This window comes from Ascaphus truei, chromosome 4 (assembly GCF_040206685.1).
Source record: "Ascaphus truei isolate aAscTru1 chromosome 4, aAscTru1.hap1, whole genome shotgun sequence".
In the NCBI taxonomy this organism is placed as follows: domain Eukaryota; kingdom Metazoa; phylum Chordata; class Amphibia; order Anura; family Ascaphidae; genus Ascaphus; species Ascaphus truei.
The window spans coordinates 33,461,683-33,485,793 of NC_134486.1; the positions used below are offsets into that span (position 1 = coordinate 33,461,683).

The window sequence follows — 24,111 nt, forward strand, 5'->3', positions numbered from 1 at the left end:
ACAGAGACTGAAACTGGCCTCCAAATGCACCCAGTGCCAGCTCTGAAAGAACTTATCTTCTTTTACCTGTGTACTGGAAACTAAACTGTAGCTTGGTACTAACACATTGAGGCTTAAATGTCACGGGAGACCAAGACTTATGCACAAATTAATACCGGGATTCTGCACTGAGCACACAAGTTGAGTAAAATAAATTGTAATTTATTTCTTTTCAGACAGACACACAAATCTTCACAATATACACTCAATAAAACACTTACTGGGATGGGGGAATTAAATCAATTGTCCTTGGAACTAAACAAAGTCTCTGGGCACCCCTGCAAGTGGGTGCGCACATTGATCCATGTAGCAGTTCCTGGCTAGGGGCACAAGTTGCCACCCCTATATTTCCGCCAAAAGAAATAAATTTGTTCAGTCCTTACAGGGTTCGTTCGGGAACCCATAGCTCTAACGAATTCCAGAAGAGGGGGATGATCCTTGGTTACGATATTATTAACCCCTCACACTCAGAAACCGCTGACGCTGGAACTTGGTAAGTCATTGTTAAATCAGGTGAATCTGACTGGGACTGGGCTGCAGGCATTTTTGTAGGGTTATGTGTCGTATACCTAACATATGCACCCAATCCTCTCTGCAGGGTGTCTGAAGTACAGAGTTGAGAAATCCCTCAGTTCATTCATCCTTAACATACTTGCATGTTAAAGGATTTATTCCCGTGCTGACAGAAAAAACTTCCCGTCTCTCCATTTAAAACCAACAGCAAAACACAGTTTATTAATAAAGTATGTTCTGCTTATGCCACTACTATAAACTTTATATGTGTGTGTATGGGTTCTTTATTACTAGCAGCACTCCAAAAATTAAAGTGCTAGCTCACTCCTATCGCGAGTTAGCTTATTTCATTGAATGGGCTATGATGTGGTATTGCGGTTTCACATAATTCCCACGTCTTTCAAGTTAAGAAGTTAACAAGGTAAGGGATACATTTTAACAGAAACCACTTCAGCTAGACCACTTAATCAATTAACCTTGCGGTTGCGAGGTCTAGGGCTTAGAAAGCGATACCTATGTTTCAAAGCGCTCGCAACACTCCCTTGTGTCGCAAAACCAATTGGCACAGTTCATATACAATTCTATTACTGCAGCTAGGGATTGAAATGCAAAATGGGGACAATAAAGATGGTGTAGGGGAAAACAGATCAGTGTGGTGCACATACAGTTAACCTCTTCAGTCCCAATGCGATTTAGGGTTAATCAGCCGGGTATAATGCCTTTATTATTGGCCTGATTAACCCCCTATCGCCCCATTAAACCCTGTCACGGGAGACCAGGACTTTTTACAAATTGATACCGGGATCATTCAATATGCAAAACAAGACAGTGAAATAAAATGGGGTTTATTTGAATAAAACATCGGAAACACAACAGAAATACAAAAGACAGAAATATACAAACTGGGGATTGAGATCTAGCTTTTCCTAGGTGCAGGGTGCCTACGTGCAGGGCGCTTATCCTGATCTGGACCTTGTCCTGGACTGAGATTCGATAGAAAATCCTGACCGGAACCTTGTCCTGATCGTCCTGGAACTGATTTTGGCAAGAAATCCTGACCGCGACCGCTATGTTCTAAAATGAGAACTTGGTCCTTGCGTCTAACTTAGTGTCCCCAGGGCAGACTTTCCTAACTCCAAATGAAGCCGATTTCTCTGCTATTTTGAACAGAGCTTTGAAAAGCCTGCCCACGCTGCATTGACTCAAGCCACAAGATTTTCTGGTTCTCTGACTGGGGCTTCTCCTTACATACCCTCCACAGAGCTATGTTCAGCATGGAGGAAGGAAGAGCGACCAATTAGAGCATGGGAACCCAATCCCACTAGCCAACAGAAACAGGGGCTCGTCTCTTGGCTGACATCAGAGGAGGAGGCATGCCAAGCTGGCTCGAAAAGCCGGGTGAGCGAGAAATATGATTTAGCCCAGGGGAGCGCAAACTTTTAGTGCTGCGCCCCCTGTCTCTTTCCCACGACTCTCGCGACCCCCCCCGCCTACCTTCATCCGCGCCTGATGACGCTGCGGAGTCATGTGACGTCACGTCACCTGCGGCGTCATTTGACGCGTGTGATGTCACTTCACATGTTGCCATGGCGACGCAACACAGCCGGCTGAATCCCGGTAAGTAAACAGTTGCAGGGGCCTCATGCGATCCCCCGGGGCCTCTGCATCTGCCGGCGGCCCCCCAGCAAAATCTCCCGCCCCCCTTTGTTCTCCGAACTTGGCAATTCGACCTTCCTTGCCCCCCAAACGGTATTCTCACCTCTGGACATCCTCTCCTCTTTGAACTACGGACTCTATACCGACATGCTGATGCCCTGGCTGACTGTATAGAGCCTTATAACAAAATGTATAAAACATTATAAAGTACCCTTTAAGAAACTATGGACTTTGGGGAACCTTATACTCATTAGGGAAATGGATTTGGGATATTTGGGCTTGAAACTCAGGAGTCTGGGGGACACCTGGTTGCACCGGTGTAATTCACCCCGCATACCGGCAAATTATGCCTGCTCGCCTGAGAGAATTAAAGGACTACCAGTAACTTCGGCCCCTGAACTCCTGCAAACAAAATAAATGTATTTCTACCCAAATACCCCACGTAAAACTTACACATACGAAGTTTCACCGTTCTAGGGCCAAAGTAACATGAAATCTGAAAAAAGCCGGGGTCACTTTATTTTTCACATGTATAATCCCTGGCCCCTGGCTTGTGGTGCCATTTAGCTGCCAGGGACTCCACGGTTTCAGGGGTAACGAGAGGGCGTAACCTTTATTGTATAGCCAGGTTACCCCCTTCTGTTACAAACCCTTTACACAAAGTCCCTTGATCACTACAAATACTCATGACTTACTAATCTAATGGAACAGAAACCTTAACTACTTTTGATCTGATAACAAACCTGACCAGGTGACCAGATAACGAGATAACGGACAGCATGACAGTGAATGACAAATATATAATAGATACTGCTTTGTTAGAAACTGTTAGGTCTGACCACTAACTACAGACCAGAATGATACAGCAGTAATAAGTCAATCGGTAGAAGTATATCTGGCACACATCTTACTTGAGCAAAATAGAGTAATCAGCCGGTGCTCACTGGATCAAGGGAAGTCCCATACAAAGGCACTACAGAAAAGAAGATCCTGGCACTCAGTCTTAGCAACATGAAGATTTATTCACAGCCAAAAGGTCCAACGTTTCAACTGCACATGCAGCATCTTTCTCAAGGTGAGGGCTATTAATAATAGTAAAAACATACACATATATACAGTATACCCATACCTTCCCTCCAATGATGCGCTGCAGGTGTAGAGTTGGCGCGACACTGTGATGTCACGGGCGCGACGGAGGTCCGCGTATGCGCGACACAAAGTACACACCACTGCGCACCCAGCAGATGCGCGCAGCATACCGACAAAGCACCTGGCATCACTGCAGTCCTCAGAGTTCCTCCCCCCATGTTGTCATAGTGACTGGATGTAAACAACCACATCCAGTCTCATGACAGAAAGCAGCACATCATTAGGCTGCGGTCCCAGTCACCGCCACAGCGCACGGCTCGGCGTGCGCTGTGCTATCAAGCCCCGCCCCCCCAGTCCGGCCGGTCCCAGTCCCTACCTTCACCGCTGGGGAAAGGTGCGCGACAGGTTTTCAGGGAGGCAGGAGAATTTGACCTCGACATCTGCGACGGGGGCGTGGGCGGTTCAGCCAATAAGAGCGAACCAGCCGCGGGACGTCATGGCCACGCCCCTGCAAACCCACAGCCACGCCCCCTTCCGTCGCAAACCTTCCCTCGCCCCCCCGCCGGGCGCACGTGCCACAGTGAAGACTGGGGACTCAGCCTTAAAGGCACAACCCAGCAGTGTAACAGACACAGAAATACCTACTAATAGCTACCTATGTACCACCATAAATACCCAAAAATAAGGTTGTAGACCCATAAGTATATAAAAAACAAAACATATACCACGGTAATAAATATATGTAAGTGTAAAATAAACAATAAATATGTGACCATAGTGCAATAAATAGTACCCAGAACAAAAAGACTCACAGGACAACAATAACAAACAACATACAGACAAACATAAATGAAGTGTCTAAGGGATAGATCTAACCACTTATAAACAACAAGTCATCCCATAAGAATGTTGAATATACACATGAATGAAATTTCCAGTAGGACTAACAATGAAATTGAAGATAAAAGAAGATGGCAGACGCACAGATCCATTGCTGCAACAACATAGTCATCGCCTGTCGAGAAAACATTTTAAGTTAAGCTGTTCGTTAAGTCCACCTCCGTTATACATCCGCAAAAAATGTATCCAATACTCCTCACGTCTAAGTAATGTTGTGTCCCTGTCTATAGCCCCCCTCCGTGCTGGTACTATCTCAATCCCCATAACCCTCAGAGCTGAAATAGGATGTTTGTGTAGTACACAATGCTATATTCCCTACTACATATAGTAGAGCGAGCAACTTTCTTAAGGCCACACTTAAACACTGGCATATTTTACAAAAAGACCCAATTTTAGGTGATATTTGTCAGGAACCCCCCATGCTAGCATACAGGAGGGGTCAGAATGTTTCTGATAATATTTTTTATCATCAGATTTTATCAATTTATCAGAATCAACATTTTTTGAGTCAGGGTAAGCCAGGCAATTACAGGTGTTGCAGTTGTTCTATATGTAAATAGGCTCTGTTTAGGTGATACATTTTGTCATCCTCATACAGGGAGGAATATTGCTAGTAAGCAGAGGATCACGTGTAGGTCTACACATGTTGTATATTTTATTAAATGTCCGAAGGGGCTCTTATATGTCAGTAAGACGACTAGAATGCTCAAGCAACGTTTTATTGAGCATAAGAGCGTATTAAATAAAGGTACAGAGCCCACAGTACTTGTACAGAATTGTGTTAAACACATTTTTAATGTTTCTAATGTAGGAACCATTTCCAAAGTGACAGCCCCCTTCCCCTTTCTGACAGGCTCTGGCTCTTCAGACCCACCCTCTCTCTAGCAGTGAACCAATTGTATCTAGTAACTGCCCAGTCAATCATATTCCAGGAACTACATTGCCCAAAATGCTGTGCAAGAACTGAATTAAATAACCCAGAGCAAGCGATCGATTGTGCAGATTGTATTGATGCATATATTGAATGGGAAAAAAATATATATATTTGGTTTGGGCTATTATTCTATCCTCCTCCTGGCCGTAATCCCTGCATAAGGGCAGGTTTGCCAGGAATCATCGTGGGTTTTCCCTACTTCAGGCAGTACACTGAGGCAGTGAAGGCAGGTCACCAGACTCTGTGTCCAATCAAGAGACACAGGGGCGGTGCCTGTTAGAGCTACATAGGGTATTGCCATTGTCTATTTAGTGGTCTTTTGAGAGTCTGTCCTTGGAGTGGAAGGGACATGGGTGACATAGACCAAGCTACCAGGACTGGCTAGCTTGAGGCCTCCCTCCGGGAAGGGAGAGTGTGCACCCCATGCCTCCTACCCTGCTTTTGGGGGTAGGGCAGGGGTGGGGAACGTCCGGTCCGCGAGCCGTATATGGCCCGCAAAATTATTTGGTCCGGCCCCCGGGAGTCAGGGAGCCCGACCGTGCCCCTAGATAAATCCGTCGCCCACCCGGCGAGGCGCCTGCAAGCCTGCAAGAAAGGTTTAAACAAAAAAAACAAAACCTCCCCCTCTCCTGATTGGCTGCCCGTGCTGTCACTCTGCCAAGATTTTTTTTTTTGGCCCGCCTCTTCCTGCATGGAGCAAGTGTAGGGTGCAAGCCGGGTCTCCCCTTCCCTTAGCACTGCCCCCCTCCCTTCTCTCCTCCAGTAATGCCGGGTCCTCCCCTTCCTTAGGCTCCGCCCCTCCCTTTAGGCTCCACGGGCCTGCCAGTCTCTTATCTGCACTGGCTACCTATGCTGCTCCAGCAGCCCATCCCCAGGTAACCCACATGCCCCCTTATACCCCCTCCCAGGCACCTTACCCACCCCAAGGGGGGGAGAGACCTTATTTTTGTGTGTGTTTGCAGAGGTGGGCTTATTGTGTGTGTGTGTGTGTGTGTGTGTCACTGTCTGTGTGTGTCACTGTCTGTGTGTGTCACTGTCTGTGTGTGTGTCACCAGTGTGTGTGTGTCACTGTCACTGTGTGAGTGTTTCACTGTCTGTGTGTGTCTGTGTGTGTGTGTCACTGTCTGTGTGTGTGTGTGTCACTGTCTGTGTGTGTGTGTGTGTCACTGTCTCTGTGTGTGTGTGTGTGTCATTGTCTCTGTGTGTGTGTCACTGTCTCTGTGTGTGTGTGTGTGTGTGTGTGTGTGTGTGTGTGTCACTGTCTCCGTGTGTGTGTCACTGTCACTGTGTGTGGCTGTATCCTTCCCTCCAAATTCCATCAACATGGCTGCGCGACGTCACGTAATGCACATTGCCATAACAACGAGACGCTCCATGACGTCACGCGGCATCAAGTTGACATGACAACAGGACGTATTATGGTGCAGAGACATCACGAGATGCCACATTGTCATGGCAACATGTCACCGCCTGACGTCAATGTCTCGTTGTCATGGCAACAGGGTGCGTCATGTGATGTAATTTGTTTTATAAAAAATTTTTTAATGTGTCCCGGTTTTTCATTTTGAAAATCTGTTCACCCTAAGCAAGTGGTAAGTCTGCTCCATGCCTCCCCCTTGCTCCGTTCCCCTGCCCCCCCAGGCGCACGTCCAAGTCCAGAGCAGCAGCAGCAGCCGCCTGAGGTGATTAAGGACCTTAGTATCACCAGGGCGGCGTGGGTAAGCAGCGCTCTGGGGGGGGAGGGGTATAAGAGTAGTGGGGCTTGGGGGATGGGGGGGGAGGGGATATAAGAGGAGTGGGGGATGGGTGGGGGGAGGGGGTATGAGGAGTGAGGCTTGGGGGAGGGGGTATAAGAGGGATGGGGAAGGGGGTATAAGAGGCTTGGGGGATGGAAGAACGAGTCTGCGGAGGGAGAGACACCTCACTACCGTCTCTCTCCTCCCCACACCGGGTAGCAGCTGCGGAGGAGGGCACCTGCTCCGCAGTGCCGCAGTGTAAGGTGAGAGGGAGCCACGCAGGGCCCTGACAGGGGGAGGGCAGGAGGGCACTGGGACACCACCAGGCCTGTCACTCAGTCACTGAGTGACACCTAATCCCAGCATCATTGGTCTCCTTGACTTCAATACCTGTTGTATGATTAACTTTTGCAGACCCCCCCCCCCCCAATGATCTGTGCCCCATAAAATGACTCAGTGTGATCTAAGCTGTCAGACCGTCCCTCATGCATCTCAAATTGACACTTCTTGCAGCTGATTGTTATTCTTGTTTAGAGAGTGTCTGAAAGTGAGTAAGAGTGAGTGTATGAGTGAGGGTCTGAGAGAGTGTGTGATTTCCCCCCCCCTGTTCCGATTTCTCCATGTGTGTGAATACAGACACCAACCCACAGTCAGTCACCCACCACCCAAGTGTCAGTCACCCACCCAAGTGTCAGTCAGTCAGTCACCCACCCAAGTGTCAGTCAGTCAGTCAGTCACCCACCCAAGTGTCAGTCAATCAGTCACCCACCCAAGTGTCAGTCAGTCACCCACCCAAGTGTCAGTCAGTCACCCACCCAAGTGTCAGTCAGTCACCCACCCAAACCTGGAAAACCAGTAGCAACATCATCAATACCAGCTAACATCACACGCCTCACCAAAGAGAAGCAGTACAAGCCATCACATTAGTGGTGAGTTAATTAAATGTTTGACCAAATATAGCAGGCTAATTTTTAAGTTGATCATTTTGTATGGCCCGCGAATGATGTTATAAATATCCAAATGGCCTTTGGCAGAAAAAAGGTTCCCCACCCCTGGGGTAGGGGAAGAGATAGACCCACTCTGGGTGCCCTAGGCCTGGAGTGGTGTCAGGGACATCCTAATGGAGGACAGCCTGCTGTGCAACTGTCTGCTGAGGAAGAGAGAGTGAATAAAGAGCTTGCACTTTTATATAAACTCCTGCCTGAGAGTGAAGTGTATCGGGAGGAGGGGGAAGGAGAACGCTCGTGGGTACTTCACCCCATACTGCTGGGGGCTGCAGGAGATGGAAGCGCTGCACCAGTAGAGAAGACAGAGGCACAACCCCAGAAGTCTGTCCTGTTCTCCCCCATGTCATCTCGGGAGACTCAGGGCCCCCTGTTGCCAGCAGGTACGCACCACACAGAGACATGTAGCCAGAGCATTAGACTCCCTAGGAGACCCTATCTGAGATGGGGTGGGGGAAAGAGGGTTACATATTTTTTTTTAAACGGCAGCTTGAGCTACAGCTTTAACTGCCCTTACTGTAAAGAACCCTTTCCTTTGTTGCTGGTGAAAACGCATTTCCTCCAACCTTAAGGGATGGCCCAAAGTCCTTTGTACTGCCCTTAGAATGAATAGTTCATTTGAAAGCTCCTTGTACTGTCCCCGAATATATTTGTATATACTCATCATATCCCCTCTTAGACGCCTCTTTTCTAATGTAAATTAATCTAATTTAGCTAGCCTCTCCTCATAAATCAGATTATCCATCCTCTTTATTATTTTGGTGGCTCTTCTCTGCACTCTCTCTAGTTCCATAATGTATTTTCTAAGTAGTGGTGCCCAAAATTGTACTCCATATTCAAGGTGTGGTCTTACAAATGCTTTGTAAAGGGGCATAATTATGTTTACTTCCCTTCCATCATTGCCCGTTTAATGCAAGATAAGATCTGGTTTCCCTTTGCAGCTACTGCAAGATTACATTTATCTGTATTAGACCTCGTCTGCCATTTACCTGCCCAAGGTTCCAGTCTCTCCAAGTCCTTCTGAAGAGAAATTACATCCTGCTCTGATTCTATTACCATACACAATTGGGTATCATTAGCATAGATGGAGACCTTGCTTTTGATGCCAACCTCTAGGTCATTAACAAACAAGTTAAAAAGCAGGGGTCTCAGTACCTGAAAAAGTTCCATCATGACAACCCTCTGTTGTCTGTCCTTTAACCAGTTTTCAATCCAGTTTACTTAGCAAAATTGAGGTTATTAACCCATTGGCTATTAGCTATTAGAGCTCCACAAGCCTCTCCATAGTCTTAACAGGTCACTATACAAACATCTTGTTTCTTCCTGGTGTTTTACCTTGTTTGACCACTTGCACAGTTATTTGCACATTTATACACTGCCCCGATTTTTTTTTTTGCCATCTCATTTTAATATACCCCTTAAAAGTTATGTTGTAATTTCTTTAGGTGTTCATCTATAATGCAACTCTTTTGGTTGGTTTGTGATCCCTTGCACAGACCTCCCTTCCAGTATTGGAATTACAGCAGGGCCCCCGCTTCCCGGTGCCCCGCTTTTTGGCGATCAGCAGAAACGGCGGTGCCGAGAAGGGAGCCACCATGTCCGCGCATGAGCAGAACGGCCGGTTCAGGGTCGCGCATGCGCAGAACGGGCCGGTCTGGGGTCACGCATGCACAGAATGGAGGGGTTTCCTGCTGTCGCGCATGCGCAGAACGGCGCATTGCTGGTCTACACATGCGCACCTAACGAAAATCGCCGGTACCGCTTTCCGGCGATTTTCGCTTTACGGTGGGTTCTCAGAACGGAACCCGCAGTATTAGTGGGGCCTTCCTGTACTTTGTTTGCGTAGGTAGCACCCTTATAATTTCCTGTCAATCAATCACGCAATTTATATATATTGAGATACTGCTGAGCAGTGCATCCCCCTTTTTGTGTTTATATATATATTTTTTATAATTCTGGGGGGGAATGCTCAATATAAAAGTGTCTCATGTTCACCAAGGATTTTGATACAAAGGTTATACAAAAGCAATACTGCAGAGAAACAGTATCAGAGTTTCTAAAGCATGGCCTGTCATTCAAAACCTTCCATTTGTTACCTCGTCTTCTCTCCTGTAATATTCATCAATGGCATATTGGTATTTAGGAACATTCAGGCCAAACAGGTTTGCCAGCCTCCCTCCAAGGAATTCACAGGCTAGAAAAAAATAGTATATAGAATATGTTAGTCACACTGGTTATTCCTCTATTTTACGATTATGTTTCCTTAATATAAGGCATCACTCTGTTAAGATAATATATAGATTATATATATTCTCCCAGTTCTAGATGTTGATAAAATAATTACCATTAGATCTCCCCTACTTGCCTAGGAGAACTACATGGCTCTAAGTGCATAAATCTTTGCTTTTAGAATGGTTATATTAGTTAACGGAAGCCAATTAAGATAGTTCAAAAAGTTTGTTGTTTGCTATTTATGTAGCATTGCCCCTTTGAAGGTACAATCCATATCAATGTTATTCTGCATTACGTTATTGGGTCCCAGATAGCTGCTCAAACTGTTTGCAGTTGTTGGTTCGCATGAGTGACTGCCACCAAAATGCAGTGACCACTCGAGTTAGTGGTTATTAGAGAGAAGGGATGGATGGACAGCCAATAAGCAGAGTGAGAAATGCCATATTTTGTGAAAATAAATGTTAACACCTTTGCTAACGTAAACGCAAGTAACTCTTTGCTCAACAAAGTGTTGGCCCCTGTCCATTTTTTTAGTGATACTCTGCCCAATTACAAAATACAGTGTATATATATATATTTAAGCATCCGTAGTAGTGATACTCTGATACCCCCTAGTACCATCACATTTCGACCATTGGTTAAAAAACACTTTCTCTGTGTATCTCAAGATGTTCTAGAATGAATATGATGGATGTTAATGGTTTATTATCTTTAAAAACAAAATGAACAAAATAAAACAGTTTTTGCGGTGAGTAAGTGAAGAGCACATATTTTACTCCTAAGGCCCAGGCCATGGTTAGTGCTTGCTTGCTTAAGCGTGCTCTTGCTTGCTGATGCTTGCCACTGACCCCCTACAGCCGCAATTAAAGCGGCTTTAGTAGGGGCTCGCACATGCTTTCCGTTGCTTGCTGAGGCGCGCTTGAACAGAGCCGACAGTGAAATTTTAAATTCACGCGCTGACTCTGCTCACATGACGCCTCAGCAACCAATGGAAGGAGAGCAGGGAAATGTGAATGTTTTACTTATTGTCTGGCGCCAGCGGAGTGAGTGAGTGTGTGTGTGCGCATGTATGTGTGTGTATGTATGTGTGTATGTGCATGTATGTGTGTGTGTGCATGTATGTGTGTGTGTGCATGTGTGTGTATGTATGTGTGTGTGTGTGTGTGTATGTATGTGTATGTGTGTATGTGTATGTGTGTGCGTGTGTGCGAATGTGTGTATGTGTGTATGTGTGTATGTGTGTATGTGTGTATGTGTGTATGTGTGTATGTGTGTATGTGTGTATGTGTGTATGTGTGTGTGTACCAGTGTGTATGTGTCTGTGTGGTGTGTGTGTGTGTATGTGTGTGTGCATGTGTGTATGTGTGTGTGCATGTGTGTATGTGTGTATGTGTGTGTGCATGTGTGTGTGCGTGCATGTGTGTGTGTGTATGCATATGCGTGTGTGTGCATGTGCGTGTGCGTGCATGTGCGCATGTGTGTGTGCACCAGTGTGTATGTGTCTGTGTGGTGTGTGATGTGTGTGCGTGTGCGTGTGCGCGTGAATATATTTATCAAAGTTGCACAATGTTAATAAATAATTTATTCTCATGTCTTTTTTTTTATTTTTAAAATATTATATAATACACACACACACACACACACACACACACACACACACACACACACACACACACACACACACACACACACACACACACAGGTTCCCCAGTGACACACAAACACACAGACCACTTCAAAGTGACACAAACACACACTGATGGCTACCAAGTGACACACACACAGTGATACCCGCCTCCCAAGCTGTCTCCTCTGCCAGGACAGCAAAAAGCTCCTGGTAGAGCGAGCGGCAGCAAGCAAGAGCGAGCAGCAGCACCTAAGCGCTTACTATGTCCGAGGCCTAAAAGAACCCAGGAATGGGCGTGGTCAGTGTAACCAGCCTCACAAAAGGTTGAAACAGCTTTCTGTGGGAAGGGTTACTGGCTATGTATTGCTTTAACCGAGGCTGTGCTGAAAAGCTGTATAACACAGTATAAGCTTATAGGGTAGGCTTACCATACGTACCGGTTTAAAGGGAACAGTACCGTTTTTTTTTTCATATTTCCCGACCGTCCCGTCGTTTTAATATAAATGATAATTTTGTCCCGTTTTAAATAAACTATATATAGTTTTAAATTTTTTGTAAAAAACTGAACCCGGGTTGTTTATTTCTCATAAGGCTCTATGCTAATAATGCGTATAATATAGGGGTCCATGTTAAAATGGATAAGAAGCAAAAGGTGACACTGAATATCATTACCCAGAATCCCTGGCTGCAGTGAAAGCTTTGTATGCCAAGATAGAATGGCGGAAGGAAGCGGTGCAGACCTGTCAGACATGCGAATGTACCCACAAGTGGTATTTTATTAGCTGTACACGTATGGTGGAGGGTTTGTCACTTTCTTCCCCACCATAACTGATTATTTAATGTGTAGAAAAATCATAAAAGATATCATTATTTATAATATTGTTTTTCTATTTACAACATATAAAATTGAATAGTACTTGGGAATTTTGCAATAACATTTTTTTTTTTTTAAATTATGTTTTAAAAGGAAAATGTAAAGGCAATTTAAAACAAGCATATTTTGGGGGGAGAACACATGATAAGACTGCCCCTTGAAGCTTTTCTATTGGAACTAAAGAAAAGAGAGGCTACAATGGAAATCAATCAATACATAAAGCACATTGTTAACTATACGAGCTAATTAAGCTAAAAAGGTTATAGACGTACTATTAGTTTGGATAAAGGAAGTAACCTGTGTCCTACATATTTTTGAGACACAGGCTGTGCCTATCTGGGTGTCATGACTCTCCTGCATAGGATCACTGATTTACACATGATATACACATTATACTTCACAGATCAAACAACATGTGGTCCTGTTACTTACTAAAGAACGCAGATGTGGCAATTCGGAACACCCAGAATTTTAAGTAGGTCCCCCAAGCCATCTTTGCCTGTTAAATAATGGAACACAGAAACATTCTCCAAATATGTTGGTATCATTTGTTTGCTACAGAAAAGGTTAAAATGTTGGTCCAACTCGCATATTTTAGCTAGTTCATTATAAAATGTACCAATCCTTTCCTCCCCTTCCCCCTCCCCAAATGTTACAATAAAATTCTGAGCAGGACTTCCAGCAAAACTGCACACCCACTACTGGATGCAAAAAGCTTATAAATATTTGAGAACAAGTTGATTGTGTTACTATTGCGCTGGTATAATATTGTATTACCTGTCTTTAGCACGTTTCTTTCAATGCCAAAGCAGAGGAGAATTCTGCCCTCTATTTAATTTTATTTATTGGTGCATTGATGTGACCTCCACGATCCTCACACAACCACAACTGATCCACTAAGGCCGCGCGTATAGTGACAGCGACGCGACGGATGACGTCACCCACGAAAGTTATAATTTAACTTTCGGCGACCGGGTAATTGATTGGTTCAGAGACTGTCACGTGTGGCGACAGCCTCTGAAAAATCAAATTTAACCGCCTACCAAATATTTTTCCGCTCCGTCACTCCGTCGCCGTCACGCTTACTATAAGCGCTGGTGATGGAGTCAATTGTTTTGTTTTCGAGCGACGTCGCGTCTTCGTCACTATAAGCGCAGCCTAACGTTCTGGTTGGCAGCAAGTGCTTTCTAAACAGTACAAATCTGAAACATCTTTGCCCCCAAAAAAACCGATAGTGAGACACAGGGAAAGCTCAGCCCCTCGGAAAAGGCGAGGTGCAGCAGTCAGGGGTATTATTACCATCGTTTATTTGTGAAGTGCCAACATATTCCAAAGGGTACAATGGGAGCCCAGAGAGATGTAAATTTACATAACCAGAATGACATACCAAACAAGCACAAACAGATACAACAGAGGTAATGAGGTTCCTGCTCATGAGAGTTTACAATCTAGAGGGGATAAGGGACAATGTTGAAACAAACGGGAAAGTGTCTGCTCATTGTGTGGTGGAGTGTGCCTCAGGAGTATGGTCCAGCCACACAGCTGAACCCACTAAGGCTTGAGGGTGGGGATGTTAGCGGGTGTTCGATAACGTGGAAATAGATCCAGCCGCACAGCTGGTCCCAATAGGGTAGATGGGGGGAATTTGGATGTTAGAGGTGCGCCAGATAGGCTTCCTTGAAAAGGTCAATTTTAAGGGAGTTTTTAAATGTCTGAAGGCTGGGGGAAGAGAGTCTGATGGTACGTGGTGCATCTCAATTATCTTTTGGCCAAAATGTTAAACTCAAAGCCCCGCTATTTCACTGATACATAGGAAAGAACGAACAATATTAAATTGCGGTCTTAATGCAGCACATTAAATAGAATTAAAAGAGAATAAAGGGTTAATTACAAAATGGATTACAGTTTTCTTTCTGCTGCATCAAATGAAAGAAGAAGTGTTAAGTTAATGAGCGTTGGCACGGTTCACTATTGCTTTGGTATAGCACTTTATGTATGTAATGACTGTATACATTAGGTGATCTTACGAAAAGGTGGATTTCCTTATTAACACATCTAATTTCAGCATACAATGACTTCCTCCCTATCCCCGGTTAGAATGGTCTCTCCACTGATCTCTCTGGGCCTAGATTTACTCAACTTCAGTATTGATATTGCTGTGCGATAATAGTAACAAAAAAGTTATTTTTACCAGCGTATTTAGGGAAGGCTTAACGCTTAAATAACGCTGCGATAAATACACTATAATAAAATGAGTTAACGTCAGGACCGCCGATTAGAATGCAAATGAGTGTGAGTTGGTTAATTATATAGGCAACAGAGTTAAATCTAATGACAATATTGCAACTGGGAATGCAAATGTGTGTACAGGAAGAATTACTGGCTCGTTACCTACTCACATTACTCACAAAACTCTGATACCCGGTGATATCGGGTTACTCCCCAAAATATCGCCACGTTTTATCACCTACCCTAGTCTGGCGTTGGGCCTAAAATGCCTCTGTATATGATGACCACTATAGACATAGGCAAGATAAGATTAGCCAACTAGAATGGATGATAAAAATACATAATATTAACAAATGTTGAACTTATTGATATATTAACCCCTTAGAAACCCAAGTGACCAGCTGGTCATGGTCAACCCACGACTAATTGGCCACTTTGGCTGCCAAAGGCTTAAAATGGGCCCATAAAGATGTTATGCTTTTTGTTTGTAGGATATTTATGTTGTATGTTAACCCCTTTGTTTCCTAAAAACATTCAATTGCAATACATTGGTAGCATGGGCCGCTGACAGATTTCCCGGAGCGCAGGACTAGAGTTACCTCCGGGGCCCCCCCTGTGTTGGTGGTATTGCGAGTTACCCCCATTTTACACCTCACGAGCCACCTCTATTCCCCCCCCCCCTCTTCCCATGTCTTTCTCTTCCCTCTGTCTCACTCCCTGTCCCTCTCTCACCCCCTCTCATTCTCCCCACTCCCGCCTCGCATGTATTTATCTCTCCTGCGTCTCACTCTTACTTCCCTCTTTCCTCCCTCACTCCCTCCCTCCCTGGGCGGCTGCGGGGACCAGCAGCCGGCGCTGCAAGTTGGGGCCGACCTCTGGTCAGGCCAGGCCCGACTGCCAGTTGCGGCCGGGCCCCAGCTCTCCATCAGCTGCAGGTCTCTTCCTCACTCTGTGTCCCACGCCGAGCTTCCAAAGTCAGCGCGCACCGGAAGCTGAGGCCCAGCTTACTTCCGGCGCGCTGACATCAGAGGGGCCCATCTCGTGCCGCCAGAGGTTGGAAGCTCGGCGTGGGACACAGTGAGGAAGAGGTCTGCATCTGATGGAGAGTCGGGGGCCCGGCCACAACCAGCAGCCGGGCCTGGCCAGAGGTCAGGGCCAATTTGTAGCACCGGCCCCTCCGCAGTCACCGAGCCCAGGACACTTTTCCCTTCTGTCCCCCCTATTGGTAGCCTCAGGCAGCAAAGAGGGTAAATCATTTTCTGCTATAAGGTTTTGTTAAAAAGCCTGTTACATAACCATATGGTAAAACGTGATATCGCCAACCCAACCCCTTCTCCTCCACCACCACCACCACGTGCTGATTTAATCCGATTTCTATTAGTAAATGCTTATCTGTATCACTAGCGTTATTTAACACTGAGTTACTGATTTTTGGTGCATGCATAGAGATTGACTATCACGACCGATTAATTGAATAGTTAATGAATTCTTATGAATATTTAATTCTTTGTAATTAACGCGGAATTCCAAAATATCGCTGCAAACCCAGTATTTTTAAACAACCTTTAGTAAATCTAGGCCTCAGGTCCCTAATCATCATGATGAGAGGCATGGTAACATTCAGTTGCCAATGCTGCAACTTCTTGAATGGAAATGAAATGAATCATTAACGGTGCTATACTGTCGCGGCCGAGTTCATTCTTACCTTTACCCGGTCTCGGCCGCGACAGTAACCGTGAGCGCGCCGGGGTGTCCCGTGCGCGCGCCGAAGCCTTGGAGGAGCGGTCCTCCGATCGGGGCTTCCCCCTCCCCTCTCCGGAGCCGGGTCCCCCGGAACCCCCCACCGCCGTCCCCCACATCGCGGGACACCAGGGCTCCCCGACACGCGTGCATGGGGCGCAGGCACCTGATGAAGCGTGACCGCGCATCGGTGACATGCGGCACGCCGAGGGGATTTGGCTAGCAAGCCGGGAAATCTCCCGGCTTGCGGAACTAGCCAACTAAGAATTAAACGTGTCGCCAGTGTACCTGGCTTCTCACCATACTGAATATGGACCATTGTGGTAGAGGGTTTGTGTGTGTGTTGGGTGGCTTCCCATTTATAATGTATAGTTGTGTGTATAATCTGCTTCTGAATCGGCGCTCTCTCACGGAACGCCCCATTGAATACAATGGAGTTTTCCGTGTGATCAGCGCAATTGCTGTTTATAGATTAAGAGCCACCGCATTTATAGGAGGGAGCTGGAAACCATACAGAACACCTACAAGCTCATATTGAACCCCCAAAATACCCACAACATATATATAAGCATATAAATTTCACAGAGGAGTGCTACTGAGCATGGCAATATATATATTTTGGAAACCACCCTAAAACGGGAAAATGCAGTGATGTAGCAGCATTAATTCAGATTTACTGCTCTCTTGTGAATCAGGCAGTTGGGGTTATTGGAACCAGCTGACTTCTAATGCCTGCTATGCATTTGCTGCTAGAAGTTATCCTCTGATGGGGATTACAGCTATTCATTAAAACCCATCTAGGGCAAGAGTAGGATTGACGTGATATTGATATGCATCACGTACAGTTAGACTCACTGTGTCCACATTGCAGAATTCAACCTTTTCTTCCTCCTCCTCCTCTTCCTCTGTGCTGTATTCTTCCAGTGTTTCTCCACTCACAAAGTGAATTATCCTCCTGGGAACTTTTTTCTCCACATCTACAACTTCCTCCTGCCCAGAAGAGATCATTTTGCATATTAAAATCATCCAGTACACTGGGCTACTTAAGGTGGCTGGAAACGGTCTCCAGAGTTTAATAACTGGCTGGGGGTGGACAGGTGATACGCAGAAAGAGGAATGAGCAGCAAGTGACAGAGCTAGAGGCAGGTTACCTGGTTACTATGCAAAGGTGCAGGGAAAATGCTATAGCCACTTGTCATCACTGTTTCAACAAGATTCACAATGGGTACCATTAATATTTATAATTAACCCACGTGTGGAAGTTGGTAAACCTAATCACCTCACATATAAATTTGACAAACTCCATTTCATATCCCGTTACTTTATACCTAGCCTTTTCCAATGTGTAGGTGTATGATTGATAAACTGTATTTTAAATCCCTTGCACTCATAAACCTTTTGCTTTTTACATGGTCCCAAGCTGGCTGCAAAAAGTTATCCCAGCTTCCCCCTGCAATGCCTTCTCATTATAATCCCAGACTGTGAATGTCAAATAAGTGAGATTGTATCTGGGACAAACCAGTGGCAGGTCAATAAAAAATTATTTAAAAAAAGATGAGGATTCCCAAGTAATTGCTTAGTTTGTTTATGCTGTAATACCTTCACTTCTTGCAGGTGCTAGCTGCAGACATTCTGTCTCCGCTCAGCCAGTCACTTAAGCGACAGCAGGTTTGTTGCGATCTACCTTCCGCAACAAATCCATTATCACAGGCTGAGGTATATTGGTGTATATACATATATACGCTGCATGTATACTGTACACACAGCAATCTGAAAGATGGTTATGTTACAGCTTGTGGATAGACAGTGCATCAGTACATTGACACCCGGGGAGAGGGGATAGAGAAGGGGAGAAGAAGTGGGGAGAAGAGGGGAGGAGAAGAGGGGAGGAGAGAGGAAAGGGGGGACAGAGAGAGGAAAGGGGGGGAGAGAGAGAGGAAAGGGGGGAGAGAGAGAGGAAAGGGGGGGAGAGAGAAGGGGGAGAAAGAAGGGGCTGGGGGAAAAAAGGGGCTGGGGGAAAAAAGGGGCTGGGGGAAAAAAGGGGCTGGGGGAAAAAAGGGGCTGGGGGAAAAAAGGGGCTGGGGGAAAAAAGGGGCTGGGGGAAAAAAGGGGCTGGGGGAAAAAAGGGGCTGGGGGAAAAAAGGGGGTGGGTTGGGGTGGGCGGGACAATGGGGTTTATGGGGGGGGGGAGAAGGGCAGTTGGGGGGGGAGTGAAGGGGGGGTTGTGGTGGGGGAGAGAAGGGGGTTGTGGGGAGGAGAGAAGGGGGTTGTGTGTGGAGGAGAGAAGGGGGTTGTGTGTGGGGGAGAGAGGGGGGTTGTGTGTGGGAGAGAGGGGGGATGTGGGGAAGGGAGAGAGAGGAGGGATGTGGGGGAGGGAGAGAGAGGGGGGTTGTGTGTGTGAGAGAGAGGGGGGTTGTGTGTGGGAGAGAGAGGGGGGATGTGGGGGAGGGAGAGAGAGGGGGGATGTGGGGGAGGGAGAGAAGGGGTTGTGGGGCGGAGAGAAGGGGGGTTTTCATTGCACACAAAGAAACCGAATCCATGAAATTCAAACAAATCAACCGCAATAAAAACGTGTGCCTGGTGTGATTGGCCGCGTGAATGCCGCGTGGAGTACAGAAGCGGACTCGAGAACGGCTCCATGATTTGTTCGAATAACAGTCGCTGCATCTGTAGTAAAAGAGCTGGGCGTTCGCCGTAAAATATAAAGAAAGCTTATAGTCTGTTTCAGAGGACACTACACGTGTAGTTTGAAAAGAGGGGATACCTTGGTGTGGTTTGCAAGCTTAAGATGGCCAAAGAATTTAACTAAATTACGATCATTTATGAAAAGAAATATAAATAAGAATGTAATTATATATTTTGTCATATTAGATGTACAGTAGCACTGAGCCTGTCATTTGTGATACTAGATGTGTAATGCAAAGTACATAGATGGATTTCCCAGCAGGACCTCTAATAATTCAGTACAGGCATGCCCCACATTAACGTACGCAATGGGACCGGAGCATGTATGTAAAGTGAAAATGTACTTAAAGTGAAGCAATCCCTTTTCCCACTTATCGATGCATGTACTGTACTGCAATCGTCATATACGTGCATAACTGATGTAAATAAGGCATGTGTAACAGGCTCTATAGTCTCCCCGCTTGCGCACAGCTTCAGTGCAGGTAGGGAGCTGGTATTGCTGTTCAGGACGTGCTGACAGGCGCATGCGTGAGCTGCCGTTTGCCTATTGCGCGAGATGTACTTACTCGCGAGTGTACTTAAAGTGAGTGTCCTTAAACCGGGGTATGCATGTACTAATACTATCTCAACACACCTCCCAAATTCTTCGATTCAAACAGAAAGAGAACTAACTTTCTTGTCTAATACGGTACATATACATCAAACTAGAAGGGTTTCACTTTTCACTCAGAATCTACACATGGCTTGTGAAGCAATTCAAAATAGATCAATTTCTTGAGAAACATTTCATTAACCTTCCCAAGAAACGTGGAGTAAGCCATGTCTCAGGTAACTTTTCTTTACGACTTTGCTGCCGGAAGGAACTGCAACGCATTGCAGAGGGGATAGGATCTTTCGAACCGGTTGCAGACACGTGCAGCACTGAAGGGGTTAACACAGTCATTCCTCTTAAGGGAGTTGGGGTACAGCAATAAAACGGTGTTACTCACCAATACTATATCCCTGTCTGACATGGCAGGGACTTCTCTGCTTCCTGCACAACACAAAGTGAGGAAGAAAAACCCGATAATCAAGGTGCATGAACTTATTCTAATTACAAAGCCACTGTCCCTTCCCCCTGAGGGAGGGACAGCAGGAAAAATACAAGGCACAGGAGATGGAATAGCTGCAGACAATATAAGAATGGCCCTATCAGTGCTGCTAAGCAGTATTGAAAGATACAGTATGTCGTGTTAATGATGCATTTTGTTATGTGAGTAGGTTCGCACTCGGCTAATTCTGCTTTGATAGTTTTTGGAGCTTGTCATGGAACAAGAACCACATGTGTTTCACCCCCTCCTTTCCTTTGCAGTTTCAGCTTGTCAGGTTCTCATTCCAGCTGCATGTATTTTGCTCTGTGCACTCACACTGCCTGTGTGTTAGACACAGTGTTGCGATCCCTGTCTCTGCATTATGCCAGTGAGTTGCTACAGCAACCTCAGCCTTTCTGTCAGAATGGGTTAGTCTGCCCTCTCCCCCTCTGCCTTGCTGACAAATGGTCTGTCCCCAGGCTATCTTGCTACCCAGAATACACTGGCACTTCCTTTTCACCCTGGACTCTGAGTGAGTAGCTGCCTATTTGCCCCAGCAAGACCTTTTTGTTTTACACTGTCTCATCATTGATACACTGCACTTCAAACAGAGAAGCACTCTCTATCTACCTTACATCTACAAGCACCTATCTCCCTGTGATTTTCCCTCAATAAAATTAAGAAAGAGAAAAGGACTTGTTTGTGCTTTGGAAGAGGTGAGACACAAGTTAAGCTTACTGGAACTAATCATACATCATTCGTGACCCTGGTTCCAGGAAAGAGCTGCTTGGCCGCTCCTTTTACTTTCTCAGCTCCTTACCGATTCTCCAATTAGCAAATCGGTGTGAAACACTTCTGCAATGCTATAGTCTGAAATTCGCTCTCTACAGGAGAAGGGGGAGCAGTAGTCTCGCCCCCAATAAGGAACTTGTGCACTCACAATTTGACCTTCATAATACTAAGGTAATTGTATTTCTTGCCAGGTTTAATTGCATTGAAGCACAGATAGCTTCATTCATTTAAACCTTTAGGCACTTTCTCATGTCTCAGATGTCCCCTTGTTGTTCAGTCCCAGCCTGCTTCATGCTCTTGTAATAGTGAAGATGTGTCATCCACAAGACCATAGGAAATATGATGTGTAGCGCACTGTCCCCCACCCCCTGGAAGATGTGTGGCTACGATGTGTGTATACTGTATATGGTGCAATACCTGTGGCTCACAGGAGTCCTGAGCCTCCGCTGCTGGGAATCTGGGGTGTGCCTGGATCGATGCTCAGTAGCGCCTCCACCTGTACGTGATTCTAACAATGTAGAATAACCCCATTACAGGACACATAAGAAATTCACATGTTGTATAAGATAACGGTTTACTATAAACACATTGTAGATACACTGTACCAGCCCCACTAATGCGGCCACGCACGGCCGTGCCCTCCACCACTCTGCTCCCCTCCACCTGTTACACAGTCCACCCAAAGTACCTAGGGGCCCTTGGACACCCTTGTGTCCACAAAGAGCCACCCGCCCAAGTGTGTGAGACAGCGCTGCCCCACTAAGGTGTAGAGTTGGTGCACGTGATGAGCTGAGGTACTTGCAGAGTGCTCCAGCACCCGGGCGCACCGATGCAACAAGATGGGATTCACGGATCCAGAGTGGTGAACCACGATGCCTTTCGCCTCTATGGTGGGTGGGTCCCGTGTGGATGGTACCACCTTTGATAGTCTCTGTAATAGATGGGTGATCTGGTCCCAGATTACCTAATGACAGTGTAGCCGCGTCCTGGCTCAGTCCCTCACTCTAATACTACAGGGGCAGTGTCCCTATCTATGGGCCTGTCCCTGCCTCAACTACAAGCTGAGGGGAGTTGGGGCCTAATGGGGGTCTCTGGCCTAGTGCAGGTCTAAAATGGCAGCACCCTGCAAATGGAGCCGCCGGCGACGCCATCGCAACCTTCCCGGCACCTGCTCCGTGCCTCAGCTTCCACCTGCAGCCCTCCCCGCACCCACCGCTGTCGTCACAGCCGCAGCGGCAGGTAAGGGGAGGAAGGGGAACCCGGGGGAAACAACGGGTTCAAGGGGAGCCCAGAGGGAGACCCATGCTATACATGTATTTGTTGTACCTGCTTAAATGGAGTTTACCTTGACCTGGTTAGCAGGCTTAAATAATGTTTTTGATCAAAAGATGCAACCAAGTGACTCCTTTGTTAAAAGGAACAAAAGTGTAATCTTTCACTAATAAAATGCACTCACAGTGTTGATCAAAAAGAATTTGATCAGAAAGATTTCCCCCTTTATACAGCACTCAAAACATATATAATCAACTAGTGGGCAAAAACAAATGGTCCTGCAGATATGCTGCGATTAGCTGAGAAGTATCCCAGAATCACGGTAGAAATCAAAAATAATAAAATCTTATTACGTCTACATAGATCATTAAAAACACAGGTGCAGTATTAAAAATCCCTATATTTTAGTGGCGGATATGAATAATTATTGTAGCAATAAGGTAAGTATCATTAATATGTATCTTAATCAATTCATATCCACACATCCAAGATAGTAGCTATCAGAGACAGACTCGTATATAATAAATATCGCTAGCAGTGTTGAATAGTATCAGAGATGACATCTGACGTACCGGTACGTCAGATATCATCTCTGATACTATTCAACACTGCTAACGATATTCATTAATGATACTTACCTTATTGCTACAATAATTATTCATATCCGCCACCAAAATATAGGGATTTTTAATACTGCATCTGTGTTTTTAATGATCTATGTAGACGTAATAAAATGTTATTATTTTTGATTTCTACCGTGATTCTGGGATACTTCTCAGCTAATCGCAGCATATCTGCAGGACCATTTGTTTTTGTCCACTAGTTGATTATATATGTTTTGAGTGCTGTATAAAGGGGGAAAATCTTTCTGATCAAATTCTTTTTGATCAACACTGTGAGTACCTATCCTTACCCTCTAAGCACCAAACATGTCCTTTAAATAAGAGATATACTGTATATAGGTGATTGCGATCTCGTTTACATACTTACTAATAAAATGCAAGCAATTTGGGAAGTAGTGCAGGGTTTTTGTATTTAATATAAGAATGGGGTAAAGTTGATTTCATTGTTAGTGAATACAAATCAGATAGAGAATCAGGAGAAGGTGAGAATCATATAATGTTGACATCCAATTGGGAAGAACAGACAAGAAGTGCAGAGATAGAAGAGGAAGAGGTCATCTTTGTGCCACGGGGAATGGCTCAGAACAAGGAAAGATACCTGAGATGATGTGGTGGCTGCTTAGAAAAAGTGGGTAGACAACTGCTGGTTGTGAGGAACAACTTTATAAACAGAGTATGGTAAAGGAAGTCAGTTATCACAATATATAAAAGCACAATCTCCGGCATAATCCCAGGGAGAGGAATTGATAATTATCAAATGGAACGATAAGAATATGACCTGTGTAGGTGAATTATAATAATATTGGGGTCCAAATGAAGAGAAGAGTCAGGAAAAAGAGATGAGCAGGATGCAACACGTCTGATACAGACAGGACAGAAAGGATATCTGTGCCTGAGATGTGTGCAGTGTGTTTCTTTGGGGCGTGTGTGTGTTTCTTTGGTGTGTGTGTGTCCTTGTCAGTATTTTATGCTCCAGTGTACTTTGGAAGCAGATCCTGTTCTGGCTCCTGTAGGCTTTGTTTGGTTTTAGGGCTGATCTGTAATTTTTCTGTATTATGTCTCATTTCTGGCAGCAGAACAAGGGAGGGGCTGCACA

General features: G+C 45.5%; 1 protein-coding gene across 4 annotated transcripts in view; it reads right to left on the reverse strand.

The window, feature by feature from the left end:
* Positions 1-22,552, reverse strand: part of FAM177B (family with sequence similarity 177 member B) — a 29,069-nt gene extending 6,517 nt beyond the window's left edge. For 3 of the 4 annotated variants that reach the window (XR_012800882.1, XR_012800881.1, XM_075595547.1), the window contains exons 1-4: positions 20,248-22,552; positions 17,417-17,563; positions 13,037-13,103; positions 9,968-10,065 (exon numbers count right to left, since the gene is read on the reverse strand). Coding sequence is in view for 2 of the 4 variants with exons in the window: in XM_075595547.1 (XP_075451662.1) it covers positions 9,968-10,065; positions 13,037-13,103; positions 17,417-17,563; positions 20,248-20,271 (336 nt within the window). In the remaining 2 variants the exon portion in view is untranslated. The remainder of the gene's footprint in view (positions 1-9,967; positions 10,066-13,036; positions 13,104-17,416; positions 17,564-20,247) is intronic. The other variant, XM_075595548.1, reaches the window with a different exon arrangement.
* Between the last annotated feature and the right edge of the window lie 1,559 nt (positions 22,553-24,111).